The sequence below is a fragment of the Pteronotus mesoamericanus genome, unplaced genomic scaffold (genome assembly GCF_021234165.1).
Source record: "Pteronotus mesoamericanus isolate MK-2021 breed Mesoamerican mustached bat unplaced genomic scaffold, CSHL_Meso_final scaffold_507, whole genome shotgun sequence".
In the NCBI taxonomy this organism is placed as follows: Eukaryota; Metazoa; Chordata; class Mammalia; order Chiroptera; family Mormoopidae; genus Pteronotus; species Pteronotus mesoamericanus.
Genome location: NW_026555319.1, coordinates 1,497,510 through 1,524,060, shown reverse-complemented (window position 1 = coordinate 1,524,060; position 26,551 = coordinate 1,497,510). Strand labels below are relative to the sequence as shown.

The 26,551-nt window shown below is 60.9% G+C and overlaps 1 protein-coding gene across 1 annotated transcript in view; it reads left to right on the top strand.

Moving 5' to 3' along the window:
- The first annotated feature begins 797 nt into the window (after window positions 1-797).
- Window positions 798-26,551, top strand: part of TMEM132C (transmembrane protein 132C) — a 153,887-nt gene continuing 128,133 nt past the window's right edge. The window contains exon 1 of the mRNA XM_054593919.1: window positions 798-882. Within this exon, the coding sequence (XP_054449894.1) occupies window positions 798-882 (85 nt within the window). The remainder of the gene's footprint in view (window positions 883-26,551) is intronic.

Genomic DNA, 26,551 nt, shown 5'->3' with positions numbered 1-26,551 from the left:
AGCTGGGCCGCTCAACCCTGTTCCTCAAGAGCCCGGGACGCAGAGGGGCTGCCAGGCACGGCGGAGTTTGGCGGGCCCACGGCCGGGGCCCCTGCCCCGCTTGGCGCGACTCTGCGCGTCGCTTTCCCACCCAGGAGATCTTTCCGTAGCCGCTGTCCGGACTCCTTAATGCCACGTTCCCAGCTCTCAAGGTAAAAAGAACCAGGGGACGACCCGAAGTTAAGGCGCGGGGAGGGAGGGATGACCGCCAGAGGGCGGGAGGGGAAGGGTCCCGCTCCATCTTGGGCACCTGCGCAGAGATTGCCGGGCCGCGGAGGCGGGAGGCTGCAAACAGCTGGGCGGCCCCGGGGGTGCGGCCCGCGACCCTCCCCTCCGCGTCTGCTTTCCCGCGCCTCTGCGGCCCAAGCCCGAAGGGAGGCTGTACCCCGCGGCTCCCGGCCTGGGGGCGCGCTTTCTCCTCCGCAGCCGCAAAGGGCCCCGGGCCGAGGCCGGGGGCGGGGCCTGCGATGGCCGGGGCGGGCTCGGGGGCGGGGCCGACTGGGGGCGGGCCGGGGGCGGGGCGGCCGCAGCTGCGGCGGCGGCTGGAGAAAAGTTGTCCCGGCCAGAGCGCGCGCTGCCGCGGGATCCGGAGCCGCCGCGGCGAGCACCCGGCAGGGCGGGGCGCCGCCACCCGAGCCGCACCGCGCCGGCCGACTTGCTGCCGGGGGTCGCCCCGGGATATGGAACAGGCGGCGGAGACGGCTGACCGGCGCTGCGCCCCAGGCGGGCGGCGGGCGGCCTGAGCTGCAAGACGCAGGATGCGCTTCGACGGCGCGGCCCCCGGGCCGGCGGCGCCGCTGTGCGGGGCACTGAGCCTGGTGCTGGGCGCGCTGCTGGGCAAAGGTAAGGCCGCGGCGAGCGTCGATCCCAGGAGCCTGGGCGGGGGGAACCGAAAGGCGGGATGTCGTGAGGACCTTGGCGAGGGCGCTGGTCCGGTCCCACCAGTAACGCCTGTGGCAGCGCCGGGCGGCCCTTTCCCCAGCTGCGCGCCGTGGACGTGGGTTTGGGGCAGATTCGGAAGCTTCCCGAGGGCGGGTGTGTGTGTGTGTGGCTGGCGGACTGTGTTTGGGCCCCCCTTAGCTCGGCGAGGACTGAACCCAGCGCAGTCCTGCTGTGGACCTGGTGCTCAGCCGCGGGGACCCGGCTGCCTTGCCCCTGCCTCCGCGCCCCAGCCCAGTCTGCGGGGACAGGCGCTCTAGGAGGGCCCAACGGGCCCTGGCATCCCCTCCCCAGCCCGGGGGGCCCAGGAACCCACCTCGGCCCGCGGAGGGACGCGCGCTCAACGCACAGCGCTCGGGACCCTCGGCTTGGCAGGACGTGGACCCCTCGGCACCCCGAGTTTGGGAGGGCGGGGGCGCGTGTGGGACCCAGGCTGGCTTCCCGGCCCCGGCCCCGGCCCCATCCCGGGTCCCTCCCCTCAGTCTCCTCATCTCTGCAATGGGAATGCCCAGCGCGTCTCTCGCCAAGGAGACTCCGTCAGCGAAAGCGCGGCGCGCAGGGAACCCACAGAGGCCGCCGTTGCTGTTGTTCGGTCAGGTATTATTCTGTGCTTGCGGCCCGGGCGGCCCCAGGGCCGCGGTGGCGGGCGCGGTGGCCCCGAGGCGGGAGCAGCGAGCGCGGGGCCGCGGGCGCGGAGGTGGGCGGCGCGCGCGGCAGGGAGCGGGGTCTGCGCGGGAGACCCATGAGGGCGCCACCTGCCGCTGCGGCCCGCTCCCGCCCTGCGCTCGTGCCCCTCCGGGACCCCCAGGTGCCTCTCCTGCGCCCCCGGCGAGAGCCGCGGCCTCTGCCTCCCAGAGCTCAGCATCCGGGCTGGAAAGACGCCGGGAAGCTTGAGAGGGACAAGCTGCCCCAGGAGGCTCCAAGTAGCGTTTGCTTTTCTGAAGTCATTGCGCATCGCCTTCAGTTCCCGAGAAATCCCCTTCCTTGAAGCTCCTGCTTCTCAGACACACACCAGCCGGGCGGAATTGCTCCTTTAAGCGGGGCGCCTTTCTCCCCAGAGCGGCAGGCGAACAGGTGCGTGCGTGCGTGTGCGGAGGGACGGGGCCACTTCTGTCCTCTGTTTGGAAGGGCAGCCCTGTCCGGAATCCGGGGCCTGCGCTCTGCTGTTAGCTGTGCCTGCCGCTGTTCCTGGGACTCCGTTTCCCCAGATGCGAAGTGGCCATTCAAAAACAAAGCCCGCCCCCCAAATACTTCCCAGCGGTTTTTTGACGATAAAGGACTAATTAATGGAAGGAAAGCGCTTGGTGGAGGCACAGGCGGCCCATTGACCCTGAGCAGGGTGGCAGCCTGCGGGGGGCGGGGAGGAGGGGACCCTCCTCCCCGCCCCCCCCCCGCCTCTGGGAGGGGCTTAATCAAAGGGAACTCTCAGTGCTGAAGGTGCTTTTTAAAGGAGGTTTTGGACTTTTTAAAATTAAAGCTCACATTCCCTTCTGCCCCCTCATCTACGGGATTTTACTTTTGATTCAGAGTAGCCTCTGATACAGCCGCCCAGGTAGGGGGGCCCAAGCGTAGCAGTTTGGTTAGAAAGTGAAGCTGGAGATTTTGTTTGGAGGGTGGTATTTATAAAGCAAGAGTTGGGGGCCCCAGAAATAACGGGCACAGGGAAGCCTCACCCTGACCCTGCAGCCGCCCCCCACCTTGATGCGGGGGTTCTCTCCTTGCTTTGGCCTGGCAATTCCCACCACGTGGTTTCGGGACCTGCTAGTCTGCAGCTGGAACTGCAAAGTGTTTTTCATTTTGTTTCAGAAGCCACAGTTCACCTCCCTCTGACTCTCCCACTGACGAAATGTTGGCGGCGGTGGAAGCAGAGCTCTCTGACCCTTGTTTAAGGGTGCGCTGTTGTTAAAAAAAAAAAAAAAAGGCAGAAAGAAAAGCAATCCTCTCTGACCCTTCCAGCCCAAGGATTTAAGTGCTAATTTCTGGAATCCTTGAAACCGCTCATCAATTTTTAATACCAACTGTCTATTTTCGACTGTGGATTGAGAGCCTGTGTAATTCACCAGGTTTGGAATCGTCACGGTTCTGGGGAAGTTCCTAAATAGGCTGGGGGGCTTCCTCAGAGTGAGGAGGGGCGCGGCGGGCACCGTGGGCATGGCCAAGTTTCCCCGAGTCCGCAGCTGAGCGCCCGCCCGGGCAGAGCAGAGGGGCCTGCAGAGGTGTCGCGACAGATGCCCGTCACACAGGGGACCCCTGGGAAGGTCGCTCAGGGCCACGACCTCTTTTCTGAGATCTGGGGGTCCAGATACATTTGGAGATCGGAATTATCGAGATCTTTGAATGGCGAGATGGGGGTAGGCAGGGGCACGGGGACACACGTGTGTGACACCCGCACACTGGTTGGGGTCGTGCCACTGGAATCTTGCATGAAACATATGTGTATTCACATAAAGGAGCATGAAGACCCAAAATAGTCTCATTTCAATTTGGATCAGCGCTGGCCACCCAGTGCCTGAGAAGCAAGGCAACCTATGGGTTGTCCGAGCGCTGGGGATCTAGGGTTTCTGACTGGGGAACCGGGCGTGTGGCGGGTTCCTGAGTGGGGGGGGTCGGTCAGGACAACGGGCCCTTTCCGGCCCCCAAACACGCATGCCACCCCCCCATGGGGGAAGGGTTATGGGGACAGTTGCACCTCGTCCTTCCTGCACTTGGGGCGCACGTCCTCGGGACGCGTGCCTTCCTGTCCCTCACCGGGAAGCTCCCCAGGCGTCTTCGAGGACCTGCGGCTTCTCAGAGGCCATTCTGTCACCGGACTCAGGACGCCCTCAGTGTGCCTGCTGCTGCTGCCCTGCTCGGACACGCCGCCACCTGCTGACAGGCGCTGTTCTGTCCACGCAGTGCTTGGGAAAAATATAAAAAGAATGGGCTTCCCTAATGGGGAGAATTCCCATAGAAAACTCCGGGTTCATGACTTCCCTCGGGGCACGGGCGCTGTGCCAGCCTTAGGCGCCCTCGGCCGCGTGGCGCCATCACGCCCAAGCCGAGCCTGCGGGCCGCCGGGATCGGAGTGTGTCCGGGTCCCCTCGCCCCTCCCCCGTGTGCCCTTCCCACCGCCAGCTCTTCCCAGTCCCTCTCACAGGCACGTCGGCTCGGCCGCGGGGCCGGGCAGGGAGGAACTCGGAACTGGCCGCGGGCTCGCCCGTAGGGCCTCCGCGAGCGGAGGCTGCAGCCGGGCCGGGGGGCGGGGGGCGGCGGTGAGGGGGTGTTTCCTGCGCCTGCAGTCATGAGAAGCAAGGGTGATGAAAGCGAGTCTCTGGTGTGTTCCTCGGAGTGAGAGGGAACGTGGCGGCGTTAAGGGGCGGCGTGGAAGGCTGACGGACAGGACGCCTTCGCAGCAGCCCCTTCGCTTCAGCGGCAGGTTGATTAAGGGGTAAGGTGCACACGGCCAGAGTCACCCTGAGCGTAGAGCTGGAAGCTTTGACACATGCCCACAGTTAGGCAAGCCCCAGGGCAGCCGAGCTGCGGAACGTTCCCGCCGCCCCCCAGCCCCGCCCCGTGCCCCGTGCCCCTGCGTGGCCACCTCTTCCTCCCCTCGGCCCGGCCATCGTGAACTTCTTCTGCCCTCGAAGTCTGGCCGCTCTCGTAATTCCACAACGGGGTTGTGTGGTGTGCAGCTTCTGACCCTTCTGTCTGGGACTTGGCGCGGCGCTGGCCTGTTCCCCTCGAGAGCCGCCGTGTGCTCCTTTGCAACACGTATGACTCCCGCCTGCCCTTCCGCTGGGGGATGCCCACCCGTGGCTTATTCGCTTCCTGGCTGAGGGACCTCTTTTTGGCAATTATGGAAGTAGCTCCTATAAACATCCACCGCAGGCTTTCCTGGGCACGCGGGCTGCCATTGGGGCGAATGTCCGGGACCCAGGCTGCGGAGCGGTGGTAACTGTGCCCGGAATACCATCAGATGCTGAAACTCTTTTCAAAGAGGGCGGCCGGCATTTTGCAGTCCCCGCAAGATGAAAGAGTTCCCATCAATGTTTACCTTCCGCGCCGTGAATGTTGCCTCTGTGTGGTGGTGTTTGATTTTTTTTTTTTTTTTTAGCAATTTTAACGGGTGCATAGTAGTGTTTCTTTGAGGTTTTAATTCGCACCTTCAGAACCGATGATGAGGAGAACTCTTTCTCGGGTGTACTTGCCATTTCATGTCTTTTTCTGATGAAACACACTTTTCAAATCCTTGCCAATTTTTGAAATTGGTGGTTATTTTCCTATTATTGATCTCTGCAGGCACCTTATATATAATGGATGCAAGTCCTTTATCAGATAAATGTTTACAGATAGTTTCTTCCCAGCATGTGTCTTTGGGAGAGCAAAGTTCTTTAATTTTAATGAAGTTTAATGTATCATTTTGTTCCTCTTCCTAATTGCGCTTTGCTGTCACCTCTGAGAGATCTGTGCCTAACCCAGGCCACGCGGGTCCTCCGAGGCCCATGGTAAAGTCCCGATGCCCCCTGTCCCCGCTGATTTGTCACCATCTCATGCTGTCAGTCTCTGCGGGAGGCATTGAAATCTCCAGCTCCGTTGTGGGTTTGACTGCTTTTCACTTTGGTTCTGGTGGCTTTTCCTTCGTGTGTGTTGAAACCCGGTCTTAGGTACACACGTGTTTGGCGTTGTATCTTCTTGGTGAAATGACCCCTGTGTGGTTTTATGCAGTACCTTTCTTTGTTCTCGAACATACTCCTCGGCCCGACGTCTGTTCCGTCTGGTACAGACACAGCCGCCTCAGCTCTGTCCTGACGAGTGTTTGCGTTGCAACATCTCTCTGTCTTGCGTTTTCAGCTGATCTGTGTGTTCACACTTCATGGTGGTTGTTTATAAGCAGCACCTCGTTGAGTTTTGCCCATTTACCCCATCCGATGATCTCTCTCTTTTAATCACTGTGTTTAGGCCACTTATATTTAATATAATTACGGATATGTTTGTTTTCTTTATGGTCCCTCTTTCCTTTTTTTCCTCCTTTGATGCCTCTTTGTTAACGGAATATGCTTTTTATCCTCCTGGTTCATCCTCACATGGGCTCATTCTCGTACCTGTATTGGTTTAACCGACATCTGGCTGCAGGACCCCGCGACCGGGACGCAGCAACTCCAGCTTCTTCGTTGGTCTTTGCCTCTAGTCTCATGTTTTAGATTCCAGGAAGGAAGACGCCCATGATTTGGGGTGAACTTTAGGATCACTCAGGAAGCCCCCGGAAACTGCTAATCCCCAAACGGCTCAAACCGGGATCTGCCGCAGTGGTGCAGCAGAGGCGGGAACAGAGGCGAGACTGGTTGTTTCACTTTTTGAAAGCTTTCCAGGCGGTTCTGAGTGTGGCCGTGGAAGGGAGTGGGTGGCCCTGATGCATTGCTGCTGCCCCCTCTGCCCACGGTGACAGTCTGAAGGACAGCGCCACTGTTTCATACTCAAAGGGAAGGATCCTTTTTCTCCCTCCCAGTAGAACAGGGAGGAGCTATTCTAAAAGCCGGTGGGCGAGGCGCTGGATGCAAAACCAACCGGCGTCTGTGCCACCGGCTCAGACACCCCGCAGGGCCTGCGGCTTTATTCCGCAGGGTGGAGACAATGGTGCCTTCCTCGCAGGGCGTCGAGGACGTTTGATGGAAAGGGGCGCTCAGTGCGGTGTGTGGGTCCCCTGGGACCGCCCCACCCAGTGACCGCCAGCTGCGTAGCTTACCCTGACGGCGAGTCGCTCTGTCCCGGCTCCGCGGCCGCAGAGCCACGCTCTCCTGAGGCTCTGAGGGAGGCTTCCCTGCACTGTCTGGCGGCTGGTGGCCCCTGGCAGCCCTGGCATGCGGCTGCCTCCTCCCCCATCGCCATCCCTGCCTTCCCATGGCCTCTCCCCTGTGTGCCTTCCCCCTTCTGTCTTGTAGGGACACCTGCCATCGACTTAGGGCCATTCTCACCCAGGGCAGCCTCCTCTCAAGCTCTTCACCGTCATTTTAGCTGAGAGGCCCCCTTGTCCAAAGACGGCCACATCCGCAGGCTCTCAGTGGACATGTCTTCTGGGCGCCTGTCAGCCCCGTCGTACACGGTACCTGCAGTCTGGCACAGCGACGGTCCGGTGAGTCACAGCTCTTGTTAAATGTACGATTGTCAACGCCACGGAGAAGGAGGATCACACAGTATAATCGAACGGAAACCACACATCGATATTTTAAAAATAACTGTTGATCATGGAAACCGGAAGGAGCCTGTGGATTTGACAGCATCGGGGAATAAGAAAAGCTGGCCGAGCCCGACGCGTCCACTTACTGCGGACCTGTGCGGGCCCCGCGGAGCACCTTCTGCGACACCCGTGGGAGCCCTTCCCGCTCAGACGCGGCTGAGGCCTCACCCCTCCTGCCTCGGCCTGGCCGCCCGCCGATGCCACCGCGCGCCTTCCCCTCCAGGCCCGCGGGCTCGTCAGGCCATCCAGGGCGGCTCCCATGTGTCCCCAGCTTCCGCCAACCTCTGCCGTCAGCTTTCTTCATCTCTCTCGCTCAGGGGGCCCCTCGGGCCCCGTACTCACTGTGTTTGCTTTCGGCCGTGTTTCCACGCTGTCCCCATGGACCCCGACGCTGCGGGAGGGTGGATGTCACACCCCCTCCTTCGGTATCTGCTGGTCGATGGGCAGCTCTTCGAGGCAATAAAGGAGCCTCTTATTCTCAAAACGAACTTGGGACCTTGAAGGCTGTCACCTCCCATCCCCCCTGCCCCCACCCCAGAACAGAAGCTGGTTCAGCTTTACCGTGGCGTTCCAGCTTAGTGGAGATTTTAAGCCAACACAACAACAACAACTTACACCGTCGACGGCTGTGGCGTCGAGCCCCCGTTTTGCCTCCACGGGAAACACGGAGCTTGTGTGCGCGGCCCCGGGGTGGCGCCCCGCACCCGCCCTGCGGACGTGGCCGTGGGACGGGCACCAGGTCCTTTAGCTCATTAGCTGCGACGCCTTTGGTGCACCTGGCGCCAAGGCCACGGCATTCCGAGAGCAAAGAGGAAGGTGGGGGGCATAGAGGCGTTAGGCCGGGCCTCTGGGTGCTGCTGGGGCCAGGGTCAACGGTGTCGCTACAGGTGGTCTCCCTCCGGCTCTTCTCTCCTCTGTCCGTGTCGCCGTGTTGCAGGGTGGCCCTCGTTGTCACCGCGGCACCAGGTTTACATTCTAGCCACACAGGGCACCCAGCAGAGACCCGTGACCTCCAAAAGGATCATAGGAAGAGTCGCAGCGAAGCCCACCAGCGCCCCCTGGGGTCCCTGACCCTGCCCTGATCCACGCCGGCCGGAGGGAATGGAGTGTCCTGATTGGCCAGGCCTGGAGCACAGGGAGGTCCTTTCTGGGACAGAAAGCAGAGGGCAGGGGGCCCCCCCGAGAGAAATCCTCTGCATCACACTAGCGAAGGGGCACCCAGCAGGCAAGATCCCACGCTCCCGGGCGACCCAGCCGAGCAGAGGAAACCAGCGGCTGCCTCTCGGGCGAGTGCAGTTCGCGGGGCTGCCAGGCGCCTCCGCAGCTGAGCCAAGGTCACCGCGGCCGCCCCACCTGCCGTGCACCCCGGCCCCGGCGCCTTCCCTGGTGGGCCGTTTGCTTCGGCGGCGCACACGCGGTCCCTCGCGCCTTCCTCCATCGCCCGCCCCCCGAGGAGCCCTGCCCTCCCCCCACATGAGGGACTCGCCCCGGGCCGGGCTCCGGGTCCTCACGGCTCCGCCAGGGAAAGCGACCCTGGGAGGCCGGGGCTCTGGCGTCTCGCTTGCGCCAATGGCAAGTCCGGGGGGCGCCTGGGCTAAGGGGCCTCCTGAGCGCCTGCTCTGGCCTGCGTTTGCCGCCGCCTTCTGGGTGGGCGCAGCCCTGGGGACCACTTTCTTCATGTCCCCGTTTTTCATGGCTGGCAAGGGATCGACTCAGAGAGCAGACGTTTGTCTCTCGTGTGCCTTCAATCTCAACATTTTCGCCTGTTGTGCTGGGCTCCCCTCCGCCCCCATCCCTGCCGCACGGTGTCTGTCAGCGGCGGCTCTGGCAGAGAGGTGGCCTTTTGGGGTCCGCGTCCCATCCGCAGAGCCGGGAGGTCAGTGGCTGACCCGCCCCCCAGCGTCCCCAGTGTCCTTGGTCTGTGAGATGTTTTCTCCCCAAATGTCTTCACCTCCCATCCTCAAACCGCACGCACCGTTAAGAGCTCGGCCGCTTCCTTAGTCAATTGCCACGCGTCTTGTCATCACAGTCCTTACCTGAGTAACTCAGTGGAGGACAGAAGTGTCCGCCGTCCTTGGTGCGTGGCCGCGGCAGCGGTGGGGGCCCCCACGTAGGCTCTTCCTGACCACACGGGGCACGCGCCGCCCTCTGGTCAGAACCCGCCAGCGGCGCCCACCCAGTTCAGAGCCGCAGCTGCTACTGCGCGGTGATGCACAAGGCGCTGCGTGAACTCGGACCCCTCGCGCCCTCCTGACCTCTCGTCAGCCCTGCACACACGCGGCTCCTGGTCCCCACCACCCACAGGCGGGCCGTGGCGAGCCGGTGAGATCGCCACTGAGGCTCCCGCGGGCTCCCCAGGCGCCCACTCAGGGGCCGTCCCTCTCGGGGGCTCCGCGGCCCCGGCCGCCTGCTCGCGCCCACGTTGGCCCTTCTGTGCCCCTTCTCTAGCCTCTCGTCCCCGTGTCTGACCATAGGTTCGACTTGTTCAGCCTCTTCCGCTAGAACCGAGGCTCCTCCATGCCTCTCGTCCCCGCTCTGCCCGGCGGCCCCCATGCCTGGCGCGTACGGGGCCCTTAATACTCGCTGAGCGAGTGACCACGTGACTTCATTCTGCCGACGGCGTCACACGGGACCTGTCCCCCATCTTGGATCTTGGTAGCGCAGGAACACAGGGAGGTGAGTGTCCTGTGCTGGTGTGTCCAGAGGGCCAGCAATTTATAAAAGGTGTCTTACCGGGAAGGGACCCTGTCATCCTTCCTTGTCCCCACCAGTCACCCCAGAAAACGTGCCTGTCGGATCGGAGGTGACCATGCCCCACGAGAGGCCCGGGGGTGTGGCCACAGGCAGCATCTTCAGGCCACGCACTTGGCGCCTGCGTGGCCCGCCCTCCTCTGCGCCCCGCCCCTTCCTCTGCAGTGAGACCAGGGGGCCGCCTCCTCGGCGGTTAATGGGTCCCCCAAACTGGCCTCTCAGAAGGAATCACCTTGAAGCGCAGAACAGAGTCTCCCTGCAAACAGTGCAGAACGTCCTTGATTAGGACTTTCTCTTGGCAACGGAGACAATAGTCACTGACGTGATGGGAAGTGACTGCACGTGGGAACAAGACGTCTTTGGGGGCTGATGGAATTACACGGAGATGAGTCATCAGGTGTGGCTTGATCCAGGTGTCCAGTGATGACATCAGATTTTTCTTTTTCTTTTTTTTTTTTTTTAGTTCTTTATTATTACAGTGTGGGTATCATTTTTAGGTTTTGTGTGGTGACTCTTGGCAGTTCCAAGTTCACACCCTTGAGGGGTCAACTAGTCTTTACCCAAAGCCCAGGACACCCAGGGAAAGCCACACACTGTCCATCGGGCCAGCTCTTGGTTCCTGACCCGTATCTGAACCAGCCCCGGCCCGTGGATGACAATGTGCTCTACTTATGCTGGTTAGGAGCCGTGAAGGCGTCGTGAGGGCTGAACGTGGGGCGCAGAGGAAAATTGGGGTCCCACTCCCAAGAAGAGGGTGAGTGATTGGAGCTAGAATAAAAAACAGGAAATATTTCTACCTCTCCAATTCAGGTGCGTGAGCAGCACAGATGGAGAAGGGAGAGAACAGCCATGCAAGCCGGTCGCAGGTCACCTCTCTCTGCTCCCCGGACGCCCTGGGTAGCGTGCATGAGCAGGCAGCACGGTCCCTAATTGAGTCTGTGTCAACCCCGCCTGAAGCAGGGATAAACAAACGCCATTTATCACTGCCTGTCAGCCCAGCCCTCCCTGCAGCCTCGGAGGCAAACTGCGACAGGTGCAGGCTGCAGAGGCGAAGGCGAGCCCAGAGCGGCTGGCTTCGGGGAGCCCAGACCTCGGCCTTGCTCCGCAGGGCCGGCGGGAGGGGCGGAGTCAGGCTTGGGGTCTGGTCGTATCCGCCGAGCCCGCCACGCAGCCTGAGCCCGCTTGCTGCTCGCTCCTGGTCCTGCGCGGCCTCCGGCCGAGATCTGTACCAGAGTCTAGGAAAGCGTGTCGGTCTCTCCGAGTTCCTGAAAGGGTCCAGTGGGTCGATAACACATTTTTAGCTTTCGGGGGGGCCCACATTCCCGATACAATCCATTCTTCCCCACCCTCCGTGGTGCCCGGGGGCACCAGCCCCTGCAAAGGGCCAGCCCCGTGCCTGCTGGACGCCCCCTGCGATCAGCCCGCGGGGGCGCCGGCCCGAGGCTGGGGAGCAAGAGAAGGGAGAGGCTGCAGTCTTTGTTCCCGCCTGCAGCCTGTCCCTCCGTCCCTGTGACTGTCACTCCTGTTGGGGACCCCTGTCCAAGGCCTCCGGCCTCATTGCGCTCAGCCACGCGCGCCTCCCTTGCCCCGTGTGACGGTGACCGTTCCCCACTGCTGCTTGCCTTTCGCGGCCCAGCACCGTGTTTTCTGTTGTCTCCGCAAGCAGCCGCCACGGAAGGCGCTGGACCCGTCTGAGCGGACCCTGTTCCTGCAGGCGTTGACACGGGAACAAATGAAGCTCACTCGTAGTGGAGAATAAATAGCTGGACGTCTTTGCTTTCGTTGAAACACGTAGGAAAGTTTCAAGAACAAGTGCCTAGGACTGTTGTCCCTGGAGCCATCCCAGAGTCGCTGACCGAGTGGAGGGGGGCCGCCCAGAAGCCTGGGTGCATCCTCTTACCAGCGGAGACACGCGCCCTCACCCCCCCCGCAAACCACAGCGGGACTCCGGGTCGGGGCGCTGGCCGGCTGCACCATGGCCGCCGGCCCTCCGTCCCGCACGCTGAGTCCGTGCGTGTCTGTCCTCCCGGTCATGCCGTGGTCGGTCCCCTCTGTGCCCCCTCGAATTTCATGACACTTTGGACGGTTACAGGCTGGTGACTGACTGGCACACCCCTTGGTGCGGGTCTGGCCCGTGTTGCGTCACGATTACCAGGTCCCAGTGACGCCCCCCGGCAGGCGTGTCCCGGGAGGGGTGCCTTTTATCTGGTGGCACATGAGTGAAACCCGTCACAGTATTAATGACGGTCCCTTGGATCGCTGGATTCAGGGGGCGTCTGCCACGCTTCTGTGCTGGGAAGTGGCTCTAGCTCACGTTGAAATTAATAAGTATTTTGTGACAAAGATGCGTGGAAATATCCTGTTCCTCGTTCGAATTTTAACATTTCGTTTGTGACTTCGTTAACAGAACGGGCCCATGGATTTTGTTCACACGCTGTGGCTTGTGTTTTGTGCCTATCACATTGATGCCGACGCTCAGAGCACCCCACCTTTGCCAGTGGGAGCTGCTCTATCACGGCTTCTGTCTTTCTGACAGGCCTTCTTCGCGTTCCAAGCACTTCCTCCCCTGCTGGGTGTAAGGTCTTCTAGGCTCATCTTGTAACGCCCCCACCCCCGTCCTGGGATCGGCTCCGTTCCCTTCCGTGAGCGGTGCTGTTCCGAGACCAAACTCCAGGCTCCAGACGAGCATGGCTCTTTGGGTGCGACAGGTCGCCTCCGGGACAGGGCCAGGAGGCCATCGCGCACACGCCCTCACGCATTAGACGCCAGGAGGTCACGCGCGCGTCTGCCGCGGTCCCAGCCCCGCAGCGCGCGGCTCCTCCTCCTCCATCTGCGCGGCTCCCTGTCTGTGACCCCTGCTCCTGCCGCCACGCAGGCTGTTCTCCCGCTCGCCCCGCCTCCGTCCCCGCCCCGACCCCCGCGGCGGCCCCTGCCCCAGCGAGGCCATGATGCCCCGGCTCCCCACCCCCGCCGCCCCGATGGCGTTGGACTGAGCTGTTCTGAATACAGGCGTTTGTAGTCGTATCTGCGCGGACGTCACTGTGGACGTCACTGTGGACGTTTTTAGAAAAAGTCCGTGCATTTCCAGTCGCAGGAATGTCCTGAAACTTCTCCCTGTGCCCGCGCCCTTCCCGTCGGGGCGGCGGAGCCCTCTGCCCAGAGGCGACCGAGGGCCACGCCGCACTGACCAGCCGCCGTCCTCCCAGAGCCCCTGTCCACGGGACGAGCAAAGCAGTGCGTGGCAGTTCGTGTTCTCTGACACGCGTCCGTGAGGACAGGGCGGGCGCTCCTACGCGCACCCGATTGCAGTAGTTTTGCGTTTGCAGTAGCAGAGAGAATTTCTTTAACGCATCTAAAAACTCCTCCCCCCGCCCAAATGCGTGTGTAGTGTTCCAGAGGGGCCCCCCGCCCCCACCGCTGTGACAGACACTCCCTCGTGCACATCAGCACGTGTGTCCCGCCGTGGTGACCCGGGTTAGCCGCGCAGCGGGCAGCACCAAGGCCATAACGCTTCAACTCAACTAGGGAACCGGGGTTTTACAAAAACGTGACATGTGAAAAAATTTTTCAGATTTTGGCACTACATTCATAATAAACGGTGGAACGCTTTGTGGGGCGAGCTGCCTGGATCGTAGCCTGGGGACAGCCGGCTTCCCCCCTCTGCCTTTGACCGTCCAGCTTGCGAGGAAGGGCGAGGTCCTAGCGCGGCCCAAGCTGGGCGCAGCCCCGCGCGGCCACGGCAGCAGGATCCGTGAGGAGGCCGAGGCTCCCGTCCCTTCCACGTGGCCGCCGTCGGGAGAAGAAGCCTCCCCAGAGGAAAGGCTGTGTTGGTTCTGGACGAAGAGAGAGAAGGGATGCGAGGCCACCCAAATCAGGGTGCCCTGCGACAGGGTCCTGGTGAGCTGGGGGCGGAATCACCGTGAGTGCTGGATGAGAGATGCCCAGAGAGAGGCCTCGGAAGGGGGGCCAGCCCTCTGCGGAGCGGGTGGCTTTTCCGATACTAAGGGGGCGGATGTCTGTGAAGAATCTTGTTTTTCTTTTAAATATTTAAATCAGGGCTTCGCTGACGTCTGGGCCGGAGAATGCTTTGTCGCGAGGATGTCCTGTGCGGGGCTGGGTGCCCGTAGCTCACCGCTCCGCATGTGTGACAGCCAGGCGCGCCACCTCCAGACACGCCACGAGCCTCCCGGGGCGCACGCAGCTCTGGCGGAGGAGCCGGCGTCGCGAGTTCATGCCCCCCGACGCCCAAAGCGCCCTGCTTGGTGGTGTGTGTTTAACTTTTGCTTGGAAATAATTTTAGGCTTTGAGAAAAGTTGCAAAAACAGTGCCTAGGATCCCATATCCTTTTCACCTAGATTCTCCCTCGTGAACATTTTTATTGTGTTTGCTTTCGCATTTATTTTGTGTCTCTTTTTCCCTCTCTCTCTCATATATGTATTTAGATGTAATTTTTCTGAAATGAATTATGAGTAAGTCGCACACACGACTCCTTTTAGTGTGTTTCCATAAAACCAGGGTGCTCTCTCATGTGACCCTTTGCCACACACACGTGACCCTTTGCCACACACGTGCTTTATTCATGTGCTGCCAGCGTCCCTTCAATGTCGTTCGTAGCGAACCAAAACAGAGCGTTCCCTGGTGCCGAGCCCAGTCCGGGGTCACACGCCGCAGTGGGCTGTCACGCTCCTTTTCATCGGAAACCGCTCTCCCGCGTCCTGGTCCCTCACAACCCCGAGAAGCGCCGGCGGCGCTGGGAGGGCCCAGGGCCCCCGTGGGCGAGTCTGAAGGAAGAGCTGCCTTCTGTTCGAACTGGCCTGGCCCCGCGGACATGGAGCCCCGCGTCTGGGTGAGCCTGTGGTCGGTGTGACCTCGCGCTGTCTCCGATGTCCCCGCGTGTCTCCTGTGGGAAGTGCCCGAGCCCAGCAGAGAGCAGGTGGTGCATTGTAACAGGACTTGCAGAGCGGCAAGGTGACGGCAGCAGGGACCCTGCGTGGCAGCCAGAAGCGGTCGTTCGTACACGCAGGGGGGCCGGACCCCACTGTCACCCCTGAGGCCCCACGCCCTGTACCGCATGTGGCCGCTGGGTTGCTCCTCCCTTGAGTGACAGTTGAAAGGACAATGACAGGCATCTTGTTTCCCCCACCGCTTCCACGGCCCCCGGCACAGCTGCCCCTCTTGGCTGCCCCGCTTCTGGGGAAAGTTCTTACACACACGCAGACACGCAGACGTGCACACACACATGCGTGCACACCCTCGGGACGCGACATTACCTTTTAGGCACAAGGGCATCTAAATTCATATTTAGGAGAGAAAAAAAAAAACCCACCTCTAAGGTAATGGCCCTATCAGCACATCCATTTGCGCGAGTCAACAAAACATCTCCATCCCTTAATGGTGACTTCAGTTTTCTCTGGGGACATAGGCGCGTGGCTTGTGGGGCGCGTGCGCACATACACACACACACATGCGCGCGCACACACACGCACAGTCCTCCTAAAACTCATTTTGGAGGATTTCCTGGGAGCATGCCCAGCTTCAAAGACAGAAAAATGGCCTGTAACTTGTAAGTCAGTGTTTTGTAATTTGCAGTCCTGTAACGAATCTCCATAATTTTTGCCATATATTAGTATTATCTGCACTTCCATTTCCTTAATGACTGTTTTTCTATTTCAAATCTCTTCTTTTCATCCAAGGTTTGCCCTGAGCTATCCTTCCTATGAAAGTCACTGTTTTACATGCTAATTGCATTCCCCCCTCAAAAATATTTAAATAAGTACATAGCCGATAATGTGTTGGAACATCCTTGTGTGTCTTACCCCAATTACCTGGGAGCCTGCACTGGGGCGCACGCGGGCCCGGGGCGCGGCGGTCGTGGGGCACGCAGACCCGGTGCCGGGCTCTGCTCGCTGTGGTTTTGGTCTCCTCGTGCCCTCTGCTCTGTGACTCAGGTCCAGGGCGTCCGGACGAGGGGTAAGAAGGGTTTCTTAACATCTGGAATGAGCGGAACTGCAGACAAAGCAGGGACCGTTCTTTGCTGCCGTACGAACCACGCGTGGCCTGCGACAACAGGACCCGGAGACTGGGGACCCATGAGCCATCGCACCAGGCGGTCAGCACAGCGAGTTTTCGGGACAGCGGCCTCCGTGACCGGTGCTCGGTGGTTCCGGACCAGAACCCTCCAGGGCTCCGGTCAGCAAACCCATATCCAAGGCGGCCTTTCCCCACTTGCAACTTACATCCTGTTTTGAAATACGCATAGAAACTCGCAGAGTTTTCTCCGCTTCTCCCAGAGAGAAGCCCTCACCCTCTTCTACCCTCCGCAGGGCAGAAGAACGATGGCTACCCACACTTTGCCCTCTGGGGTTCAGCTAACAAAACAGACGTCGTGTTCCAGGTCCCCAGTTGCAGTGAGCAGCATTTGGACTGCTCAGGGCCCTAGGGTTCTGAGCAGCACACACCCCGCACCCCTGCAGGGAACAGAGTTTCCCTCATTTCACGCTAGAAACCTGTGCAAGGAGGGCAGGCTGTGGGTGGGGTGCCGCCCTGCTGGTGGGGACCGGAACTGCAGCCTTCGGACCCAGAAACAGCCTGCTTGACCTGAGCGGAAAGCGGGGCACCCGGAGGGAATTGGGGCTCTGAAGGAATTTCCCACAGGCGGAGCCAGCGGCCAGGAGGAAATCCTAGAAGTTTTGGAAACACAGCCAAGGAAAATTACGAACTTAGAAGGGGAACGAGACTCGCGGGCGTCCTGTGCTCAGGGACCGCTGTGACATCCGGCCGGCGCCTCCGGGAGAGGCGCCGCCTGAATCCCGGAGTCCGAGGCTTCTGCCCGCGTCCACGAGAGGCCAGCAGCGCCCCCCTCTGGCCGACAGCCGAGAACATCCCCAGGCGTGTCCGGCTGCCGTCTCCTCCCAGGGACAGCCTCGGGCTGAGACCCGGAGCTGCCTGGAGCCGCTCCTGCCGTGAGTGGGCCCAGGAGTGGAGGGAGGGTGTGCGAGTGGGCGAGGGCGGCGCGAGAGCGCGCTGCGGCCGCTGCGGCGGAGCATCCTTCCCACGGGGCTCGTCACAAATCTCGGGCTCCAGCCGTCTCTGCACCGGCTGAGGGCGAGGGTGACTCCCGACGACCCAGAGGGACCACGCGGGCGACCACCCAGCCTCCGCGCAACGAGCCGGAGCGGCACCGTGCGCCTTCTCCCCGTCACCTCCCCGGGTTTTATTTAATTGCTCCGCTCTCAAAAAGCAAGGTTCCTATTAAATTATTCATGGTGGCGTAATGTTTATGTGATCAGAGTAATTATTATAACGATGCATTGTGAATTTCCATAATTAATGGCCTCGGTCAGACTTCAGTGGGCACAGAGGGGCTCCCGCCGGGCGCCGACTAGGGAAGCGCCCAGAAGTCCAGAGGGGACCTGTCCCGGGTTTCGCTCGGCAGGGGACACCGCAGGCACTCACCTCCAGGAACAGGGTGGGAGGCGTGGGGCGTGTCCCCCGGAGGGCGCCGGGGGGCCCCCAGCTCAGCGTCTCTCCCAGCACTCCTCCCGCGGGAGCCGCACGGAGGTGCCGGCCACAACGGCCTGGCGGGACCGTAGGGTGAGGGACGGGGACAGACACGCAGCTCACTTCCCGGGAGGCTCTCGACTGGGACCGGGACTTTCCACGCGGAGAACAGAACAGCAGGCCTGCCCGGCGGTCTTGCTCAGCGATCATCACAGGTCAGTCCGGCCACCATGTTGAGTGGTAAGCGACAAACTCAGGTGCGCCCGACCCTCGTCCTTTGCCCAGGATTCTGTACGTTCCTGTCGGACGTGGTGGCCGTGTCACTGGGTCTCTCTGAATTCTTGAAGGCGCGGACTTTGCCATGTCCGCCTCCTCATCTTAGGGAGGCTGTGGCATCTCCAGCGCCTACCAAGAGTCAGATACTTCTCAGAACAACGAGTTAACATGGTTCCCTCTGTCCCTCTCAACGCCGCCCTTTCTCGCTTGCGTCCGAGTCTCTTGGTCGCCCTCATTTACCGAAGTTGCAGAGTGTCTTAGAGGGTATTTGCTGATTTGACCCACAGAGCTTACGGCCGGAGGTGCGAGCCCGGGCGGGGTGCGTAGGGCTGACCCAGCGTTCAGACCGGAGCCCCCAGCCGCCGGCCGTCCTGGTATTATCCTGACTATGAGGGCGCTTGGAGCTGCAAGGAGCAGCGGCTGCAGTGCGCTCCGACTCTTCCCACAAGTGGGACCGACCCCGCACTCGCTGCTGCGGCGCTTTGGTGGCCCTGAACGGCCGACGTCATTCTGTCTGTCCCGCAGCACCCTCCGGGCTCCGCACCCTAAAGCCGCGGTCCGCAGGCCACGGCTCTTCGCCCCTGGCATTCGGGGTGCGCGGAACGTTCTCATGGCCGGAGGGAGACGCGCTCTTTCCACAGCTTTCTTTTACAGATGGCGGGGGACCAACCAGGAAGTTCCCTCCCTTCGGTCTTGTGCATCGTATTGAAAACACATGGGAGTCCCAGGAAAGGGGGCCGCGTGAGCCTCGGCTCAGAGCCAAGCCCTGGAGCCGAGAACGGACTTGAACTTCAGTCCGGGTCCTGGCTGTGAGGCTGACGGAGAAGAGGGCGCATCAGACCATGCAAGCGCTTCATGGTTTTCTCTAAACTGACCCATTTCTTTGCCTGAGCAGTCGGACACGTCAACTTTCAGGCTTTCCCCCGCTTGTCCTCACGTCTTCTAATAGGCATTAAAAGAAATATTGAATAATACAAAGAAAAGGTATTTACCCATGTGCCATTTTGGGGACCACTGGCCTTTCCCGGCCATGTGTCCCCCCGAAACTCACCTATCCTCTTCAGATCGAATGAGCCCCATGTTTTTATGGACAAGGTGGATATAGCTGTAATTCAGCCAGATAGGGTTTTTTCTAATCGCGATGGACAGAGACTAGTCTTTGCCTTTTTAAACTTTCATGACTCAACAGAAAGAGTCAAGAGGTGTTTTTAAGGGGTCGGACTGGCAAACTTTTCCCTCGGCGCTGGTGCGCAACACGAGGCAGCAAGCAGAAGCAGTAGCTGCGGGGAAGGAGCGGACAGAGGAGCGACCGCTCGCTCGCCTGCGGGTCATGTTCCCAACGCCCGCGGAGGAGTGGGCCGGCCCCCGCTGCCGTGGGGCCAGTGGCTGACAAGATTGCAGGTCTGGAAGCGCAGCGGGGCTCTCATGCGGAGCCAGATTTATTTAGAGTCATAAACGGGTTATTAGATGGCGCTCCTCGGCCTCGCCTCCCGGTAGTGCACGGCCGCGAGCCTGGCTTCGGGCTCTGCGAAGCTTCGCCTCCCGGGGGGGCGGGGGCCGCGTCCCCTTAATTAACGCGGCCGCTCCCGCTAGATTCCCCTGTGCTGGGTGGACATTGCACCGAGGCCTTGGGGCGCTGGCTCAGGAGGCGGCATGGGCTTGAGCGGAGAAGATACAACTTTAATCCTCAGCTTGCTCTCTCTCTCAGGCCTTTTGGAGAGCAGACATCTATGCTGCGCGGCACAATTCTTATTGTTACTATTTTGATTCAGTGTCTCATCTGAACTTCTTTCCTTTGGATACCTACATGATTCGAAGGGAAAACTCTGAGTGTAATAATTCGCTTTACTTTTAAAACTTAATCCTTAAGCAGAGTGTAGACAGGGGGTTCCCGAGGGCTGCAGGGGTGGGGCGGGGAGTGCTGGCCAAGCGCATGCGCGCCCCGGGGTGCGTGCACGAGGCCCGGGGGTGTCGCGAGCAGCGGGGCGGCCGGTGTTACCAGGCCGCGTCACGCACTGGAAGCCGCCCTGGGCGGAGGCCTGCGCGCCTGCTCCGAAGGCCTCCGGTGCTGCCCGGGCCCACGACCGCCCTTCGGGTCTTGGCTCTGGGGGGGGGCTGCGGCCCTCCCCGCGGCTCACATTCCCGCGTTGCTGTGACTCCTCGGCTGTTCCCCGCCCCGTGACTGGAGCCAGGTTCACGCAACTCCACAGCGTCAGCGCGGGGGCCGGTGCGCAAAGCCCCCGCCCGCCCCGGGGCCTGGGGCCCGCCGAACGGGGGCAGGGTCCGTTTCAGCGGCGACGTCGGCGCCACACGTGCGAGGCAGACCCAGGAGGAAGCGAACGACTCCAGGGAGGAGCGAGCCGGGGGGAGTTGTTGCGGGGGACACTCACGGGGAAAGCAGGGGGCTGCGGAGGGGAGAGCCCCAAGGTGGCCGGAGGCCAAGGGAGGGCTCCGACGGCTGCCTGCCCCTACGCCTGCCCCCGCTGAGGGCTCTGACCGTCCTCCGTCGGCTGTCAGAGGGAAGCCCCTGAGGACAAAGGGCAGGAGAGCTTCTCCCGCTTCCTCACCGGCTCCTCTGTGGCCGCAATCAGGCGGAGGGGACACACGGTCTAACTTCCGATAGCTCCCGTGAGGAGGCTCCGTAGCCCCGAAGGCTCAGCAGCAGACAAAGGGTAGGCCAGCCGGCGCAGTTTGGAGAAGCTCGCAGGACAGGCCCAGGGGCGGGAAGAAGGTTGGTTTGGGCTTGGGAGGAGGCCAACGGGGTGGAGCCGAACCTGGCAATGGCCGGGACCGCCCTGCGGAGGCCGCAGCGGCCGTAGCCCTCGGCTGAGAGCGGCGGCAAGGAGGCTGGTGCCCAGGGTTCCCACTGGCAGGGAAGGCGAGGGGGACATGCCGCCTCCACAGGCTTCCACGCAACCTTTTCTTGGAAGCCTTGCATGTTGCAGCTCACTCAAGGGTGTGGGTTTTATTCGTAGGGAGAAAGAAGCTTAACACTGAAATCATCTGGGTGCTCTCCCCACCGTGGTGGTGAATTCTCAGCTCTCCAGATCGACCTGGAAGAGCTGAGCCCTAAAGTTACCACTGAGCTCGAGAACCGAATGCCTTCTCCAAACACACGATCTGTGGCTTCGTGGTTGGTGTGTGTTTTTTTTCTTTTTAATTCAAAATTAAATTATCTGGGATGACGAAACCACAACAGTTAAACAGTGGGCACTCAGTGACCTTTAAACATCATTACCTTGTTCACTAATGGAAAAATTGGCTGGTGATTAAAAACAAGACCTCCCTATAGCGATCTGAAGACCTGCCGTTTGCAAAGTGCCTACTTGAAGAAGACCCCCGGAATCTATTACTTGGTCTTTCAGAGAAAACGCAATGCACGCGACGTCTGCGTCTGGACCCTTCCAGGCGCTCCTGATTCCTGGCAGAATTTTCTCGTGTGACGCTGAAGGGTCTCGCGGCCTGCTCCTATGGTGCCTTGGACTGACAGTAGCCGGGCGATGTTTATAATTTGACAGGACCCTTATTATAGAGATTATCTCAAGAAGCCAGTAGTCCATTGCCAGGGTTTAAGTGAAACTTAATTCGGACGTTCAGAGCCTTTCATCCGGCGCAATTAGTGAGCTCTGTCTGAGCCTGTGTCTGTCCCAATAGTGTCGCGTTTGACACCAGTGACAGGAAGTCGTGTTTTAGCCAAGAATGCAAATTTTTCATTCCAGGAAAAACTTTCATCCTATTGACTTCGATTTCAAATGCTCAGAAGCGCAGATTTCAGGCAGGCCGTCGAACTCCACGCCGCACACTGTGGGGCACGGTGAAGAAATTCGGCCATGCAGGCTGGGGGCGTAGGCCTTTCATTGTGTGATGCTATTTTCGGAGAGGCTCGGGGAGAGCCGCATGATCGGCTGCGGTGCAGCCCTGCGACAGCCGCGTTTTCCGTGCGCCGGGCCCGCGGCGGTTTTTTGGCTCTGGCCCCTGAGGCCGTTCAGCAGGGCGCGTTCCCAAAGGGGGCCTTGGCCCGTTGCCACCGCCCCTCAGTTTTCCTGTCTGCCAGGGGGGTTATGGTGGAGGCCCGGGCGGATCGACAAGGGAAAGAATGAATCAGTGACGGCTTCTGGGGTCGGAAGGTTGGCTTCTGCCCCAAACTCAAATGTTGAAGTCCTGCCGGCGGGGTGCTGTCCGGAGGGGGCGCCTCCGGGAGGTCGTCAGGGCGCGCGGGCGGAGCCCCCGTGATGGGATTAGCGCCCTGTGTCAGGCACCTCAGCGAGCTCCCGCCCCTGCCCTCCTGAGAGGACACAGCAGAGGGCAGTCGTCTGCAGCCTGGGAGAGGCCCCCTCGACCCCGACCCCTCGGGCACCTAGACCTCAGACATCCCGCCTCCAGAACGGCGACAACTCAACTTCTGTTGCTTGTAAGCCGCCCCACCTGTGGAGGGTTTGATAGCCTCCCGAGGAGCGTTCTCGAGGCGCTCCGTGACGGCAGAAACGTCGGGGGGGTTTCGTTTGCTCTGGCCCCGCGGCACCCTGGCCCGCCCGCGTGGGGCCGGCTGGCCGGAGCCTAGGTGCGTGGGGCCGCCACGGCGCAGGTAGCCGGTGGGCGAGCTGCGGTTGGCCGCTGTCCACGAAGAAGCAGCTCGGGCCTTCGTACGCACAGAGGTGGGCTAGCTGCCGCCGCCGGCACAGAGAAGATGCGGGAAACCCCCAAGGCATTAGACTGCGAGCGGAAGGAGGGGACTCGCCGAGGCTCTCGTAGTTGCTGCAGTGAGTGACCTCCTCCCTCCTGGCTCCTTAGGGGTCAGCGTCCCTGGCTAGCATCCCCTTGGCCACAGTGTGGCCGCGTGCCTGTCTCTGGTTATATGGCACCAGGAGAGGGAAGGGTCTTCTGGGGACCTACCAGCTTTGAAGACTTAACCACATTTTGCCTTGTATGATGAGCACTCATGTCTTCATGTGCATTTTATGTGGGATTGTTATACCCGTGGCCTGTAATCATTATACCCATGTTCGATGCACATCCTTATTTTTCCCTCAAAAATGTGGGCAGAACAGTGGGCATTATACATGGCAAAATACAGAACTTTTCCTCCTAGGCTGGGCAAGTGGGGGAGGAGGGATCCCCCCAAATTAGGGCGCTATCGGGGAGGGACAAAGGGTGCCAAGCTGTCAAAATGCACACGTATTCCCCCCACCTGGGGGCACACCTGTCAGGGAGATTTAGGAAAGTTTGCATAAAGATGTTTAAGATCCTCTGCATGTAAAACTATAAGCGCCAGGTCTCAGAATATGGAAAAAAAGAAAAGCTCTCAAAGGCCTTTGTTTTCACATCCGTCACTACACCGCACGGCAGGGTTGCAGGCATCGCTTCCGTTGGGCGGCAGGGAAACGAGGCCAGGTATTTCCGGAATCTCCTGCGACCCAAGCGCGTTATGAAGTCCTTCCTCCGGTTTTAATATAACTCTAAATTATTCCTCCACGTCCATGAATAATTAAGGAAAGCGAAGGCTGTGCCATCTCTTAATGGCATTTTGACTTTCGAGTTTCTCTTTGGAATAAATGTTCCCGCTGTGTTTCCTGTGAGGTCAGGATCCTGAAGGGCCCCAGGTCGCTCTCGATGCCTGCGGTCGTGCGTCCCGTGCTCCCGCCAGCGCCCCCACCCGGGGGACCCTGCTCACCCACAGTGCCTCCTTCCAGGGGGCCACCACTCCCTTTTCTCTGGGGGACCTCCCTACCCCCGCTCTCAGCCCCTCAGTGTCGGGGTTCCAACCCCCCTCTAGAGAGGGTCGCATGTCCCAGGCCCAGCCAACGGGAGTCCGTATTTCACGGGACTTAGTGGCTGGCTAAGGGGTTTGCAGATTTTCAAAGGGGGGTCATTTGGAGGCCGCGCTTCGAAGCAGACATGTTCATCTCACCTGCCTTGTGCGTCCCGGAGCGTGTGGTGGCCGCGTTGCCACGAACGAAGCCCACGCATGGAAGCAGCCCAGGGGGAGGGACGGGACCGGGGCCCCGAGGGCCGGTGCCATTCGGACCCAGGCCCTTCCCCGGGCTTTTCGCTCCTGGACGCCCCATCGGTGCTCTTCTGGGTTGTACCTCGGGGAGTCAGGTGGCTTGTGTATGTTTTGGATGTGTCAACGCAGCCAAAGCTTCCTCACCGCCCTAGAAGGGCGCCGGCCCCTGCTGTCGGCCCCTGCCCGCCCCCCGCCCCCCAGCCTGGGCAGCCCCGGGTCGTTCTGTCTCTGCGGATGCGCCAGTTCTGGGGACGTCCTATGGAAAGGACCACGCCGCGCGTGGCCTCTTGTGCTCGGCATCACGCCCGCGAGGTCCGCCGCCCCGCGCCGCAGGTCCGCGCCGCTCGCCTCGCCACGGCCGGGGACATCGCTGCGCCTGCGTGGCCATCTCACAGGTGTTGTTCCCTCGTCTGCTGCTGGGCCGTTGGGGGATTCCGCCCTTTGCCTGCCGGGCTCATTTCAAACAAGTACGTGCATTTTAATGATGATGACGAATGCTATTATTAATCATTTATATTATTAACAGACAAGTAAATACTATTTAATTAATGCTGTTATGTTCTATTTTAAATACTATTCTAACTATGTTAATGTTAATGGTAATATGTCTGTGCTAATAAGCTACTACGAGCGCTATTTACCGTGATGGCCACGTGGCCAGCCCACGAGCGCACGAGTGAGAGGCCGGCCCCGGGGGTCCCCTTGCCCCGGCGCCTCCAAATTCCCCGGTGGCTCCCCTCAACCATTGCGGGCGCGCTGGTGAAATAAGGTCCAGGCCGCTTTCCGGCCGCCGCTTTTAACTCAGCGAAGCCGGAGGGCGAGGCCGCCTGCCGCCGGCGTCCCTGTCATTGACCCCTGCCACTGGGCCTCATTGCAGAGCCGTGAGATCTCGCACCTTCTCGGGGACCTTCCCTCCACGGCGCATGCCTGTGGGGCTCCAGCCCCACGTCCCTGACAGAGAACAAGGCAGGGAGCCCAGAGGGCCCCGCGCCTCCCGCTCTCTCCTCTCCTTCTGTTTTTTAAGGGTAAGAGTTCACAACGCTGTTGCCATGGTGACAGAGGTACCACGAGGCCCAGATCAGGTCCATGAGGTGTGCCCAGGGGTGCGTTTTCCAGGCCCACAGAACCGTCCGGATCCTCCCCTGGTCCCGCCGCCCTTGTGGGAGAGGCCCGGCTGCACGAGCTGACCCCCCAACGTCCTGGGCGTCTGTCGCCTCATTCCATAACCGCCCACGAGAGCCCAGAGCAGCCGAGTGGCCAGGCCAGGCTCCCCCGGTGACACCAAACGGCGGGATTGGAGCCTGCGCAGGCCCTCGGTCGCTGTGCCAGAACCCCCCGCCCTGCCACCCTGCACGCGGGCACCCGACGACGGGGGCCCCGGGACGTGCGCCCTCTCTGCCCGGAGGCCAGCATGGTCCCGATGTCACGGCCGTCTCTCCGTCTGTCTGCACAGGGAGGCACACACGTGTCTGACGGCCGTGCTGTGGCTGAGTGGCGGCAAGAGACACAGAGACAGCGCCGTCTGGGGCCCTGCGGGGCCCGGCATTTCTGGCCACTGTGATCGGCTCAGGCCCGTAGAGCCCAGGCCTGGGGACGGCGGAGGGGCCCGCAGAGGAGAGTGGACTCCTGGTCAAACTGGGGCCCTTCAGGAGGGCGGGGAGGGCGGTGACCGTGGCCTGGGACAATTCTGTGGCCCAGACGATCCCGCGGCCCAGGCGCCGGGGGCCGAGTCCCGTGAGGACTCAGTGGCAGGGGCTGGTGGGGCGTACCTGGGGGCGCCCAGAAATGGCTGAGCACGTGGGGACTCATTTATTTTACGATGCCTTTCCCCCTGAGAGGATCTTTGAGTTCCCACAGAGAAAAAGACCTGCCCCTCGTTGGAAGCTGGCTCGTTTCTTCCTGCCGCTAGTTGTCTGAGAAGTTGATTAAACCCATCAGTCACAGCTGAGAAGAAAGGGTGGGAAACCCTAGAAATGGTTAAGGTTCCTGGGAGACACTTGAACTTGGAGTCTGTGTAATAGCTCTTGGCACGGAGAGCAAACGGGAGTCGCTCAGAGATCAAAGGGCTTTTATCTTGCTCAGTGGAGAAATCTGTTACTTCAGTCACTTATTGTTGGAGCCAAAAATATCCCTGGAGTGAGAAAAGAAGAAACATGTTGTCCATTTCTGTCCTTATTGCAAATCCGAGTGGTTTGCTTTTCAGGTGATTTCTGATCTTTATTAAAAAAAATTAACTGGTCAAGGCGGGCATGAGGAGCTGAGTTTCAGGCCTTCTCTTTGGCGCTGAATGGAGTGACGGTTGCATGCGTCGTTGGCAGAAACTCACTCGTTGGTTCCCCGGTGTTTAATTAAACACCCGCTCTGGGCTGCCCACCCTTGGGGAATTCAGTGGTGGACTGGGTTGAAAAGCGTGCCCCCTCCCCGAAACATTTTACGTCCACCCAGACCTTCCTCACGGGGCCTCACCTGGAGATAGAGTCGTTGCAGGTGTGAATTAGTTAAAAGGAGGTCACCCGGGAGCAGGGTGGGCCCTGAATCCAGGGACTGGCGTCCGTAGACGAGGAAAGGACGCACAGAGACACAGAAGAGCAGGCCACGGGGTGATGAGGACGGGTCGGAGTGAGGGTGTTCAGGCCAAGCAGGACCCCGGGACGGCCGGCAGCCGCCGGAGCCTTCCCGCAGGACGCTGGCCGCCGGAGCCGGGAGAGCAGGCTCCCGGAGCCTCCCCTGTCCGCCAGGGCACAGGGCTGCGGTCTGAGAAGGAGGCGAGGGCCCTGGCAGGGGACAGGAGCGCTTTCTTCATTTTTGTTTCGCTGCGGTGGCCGCGC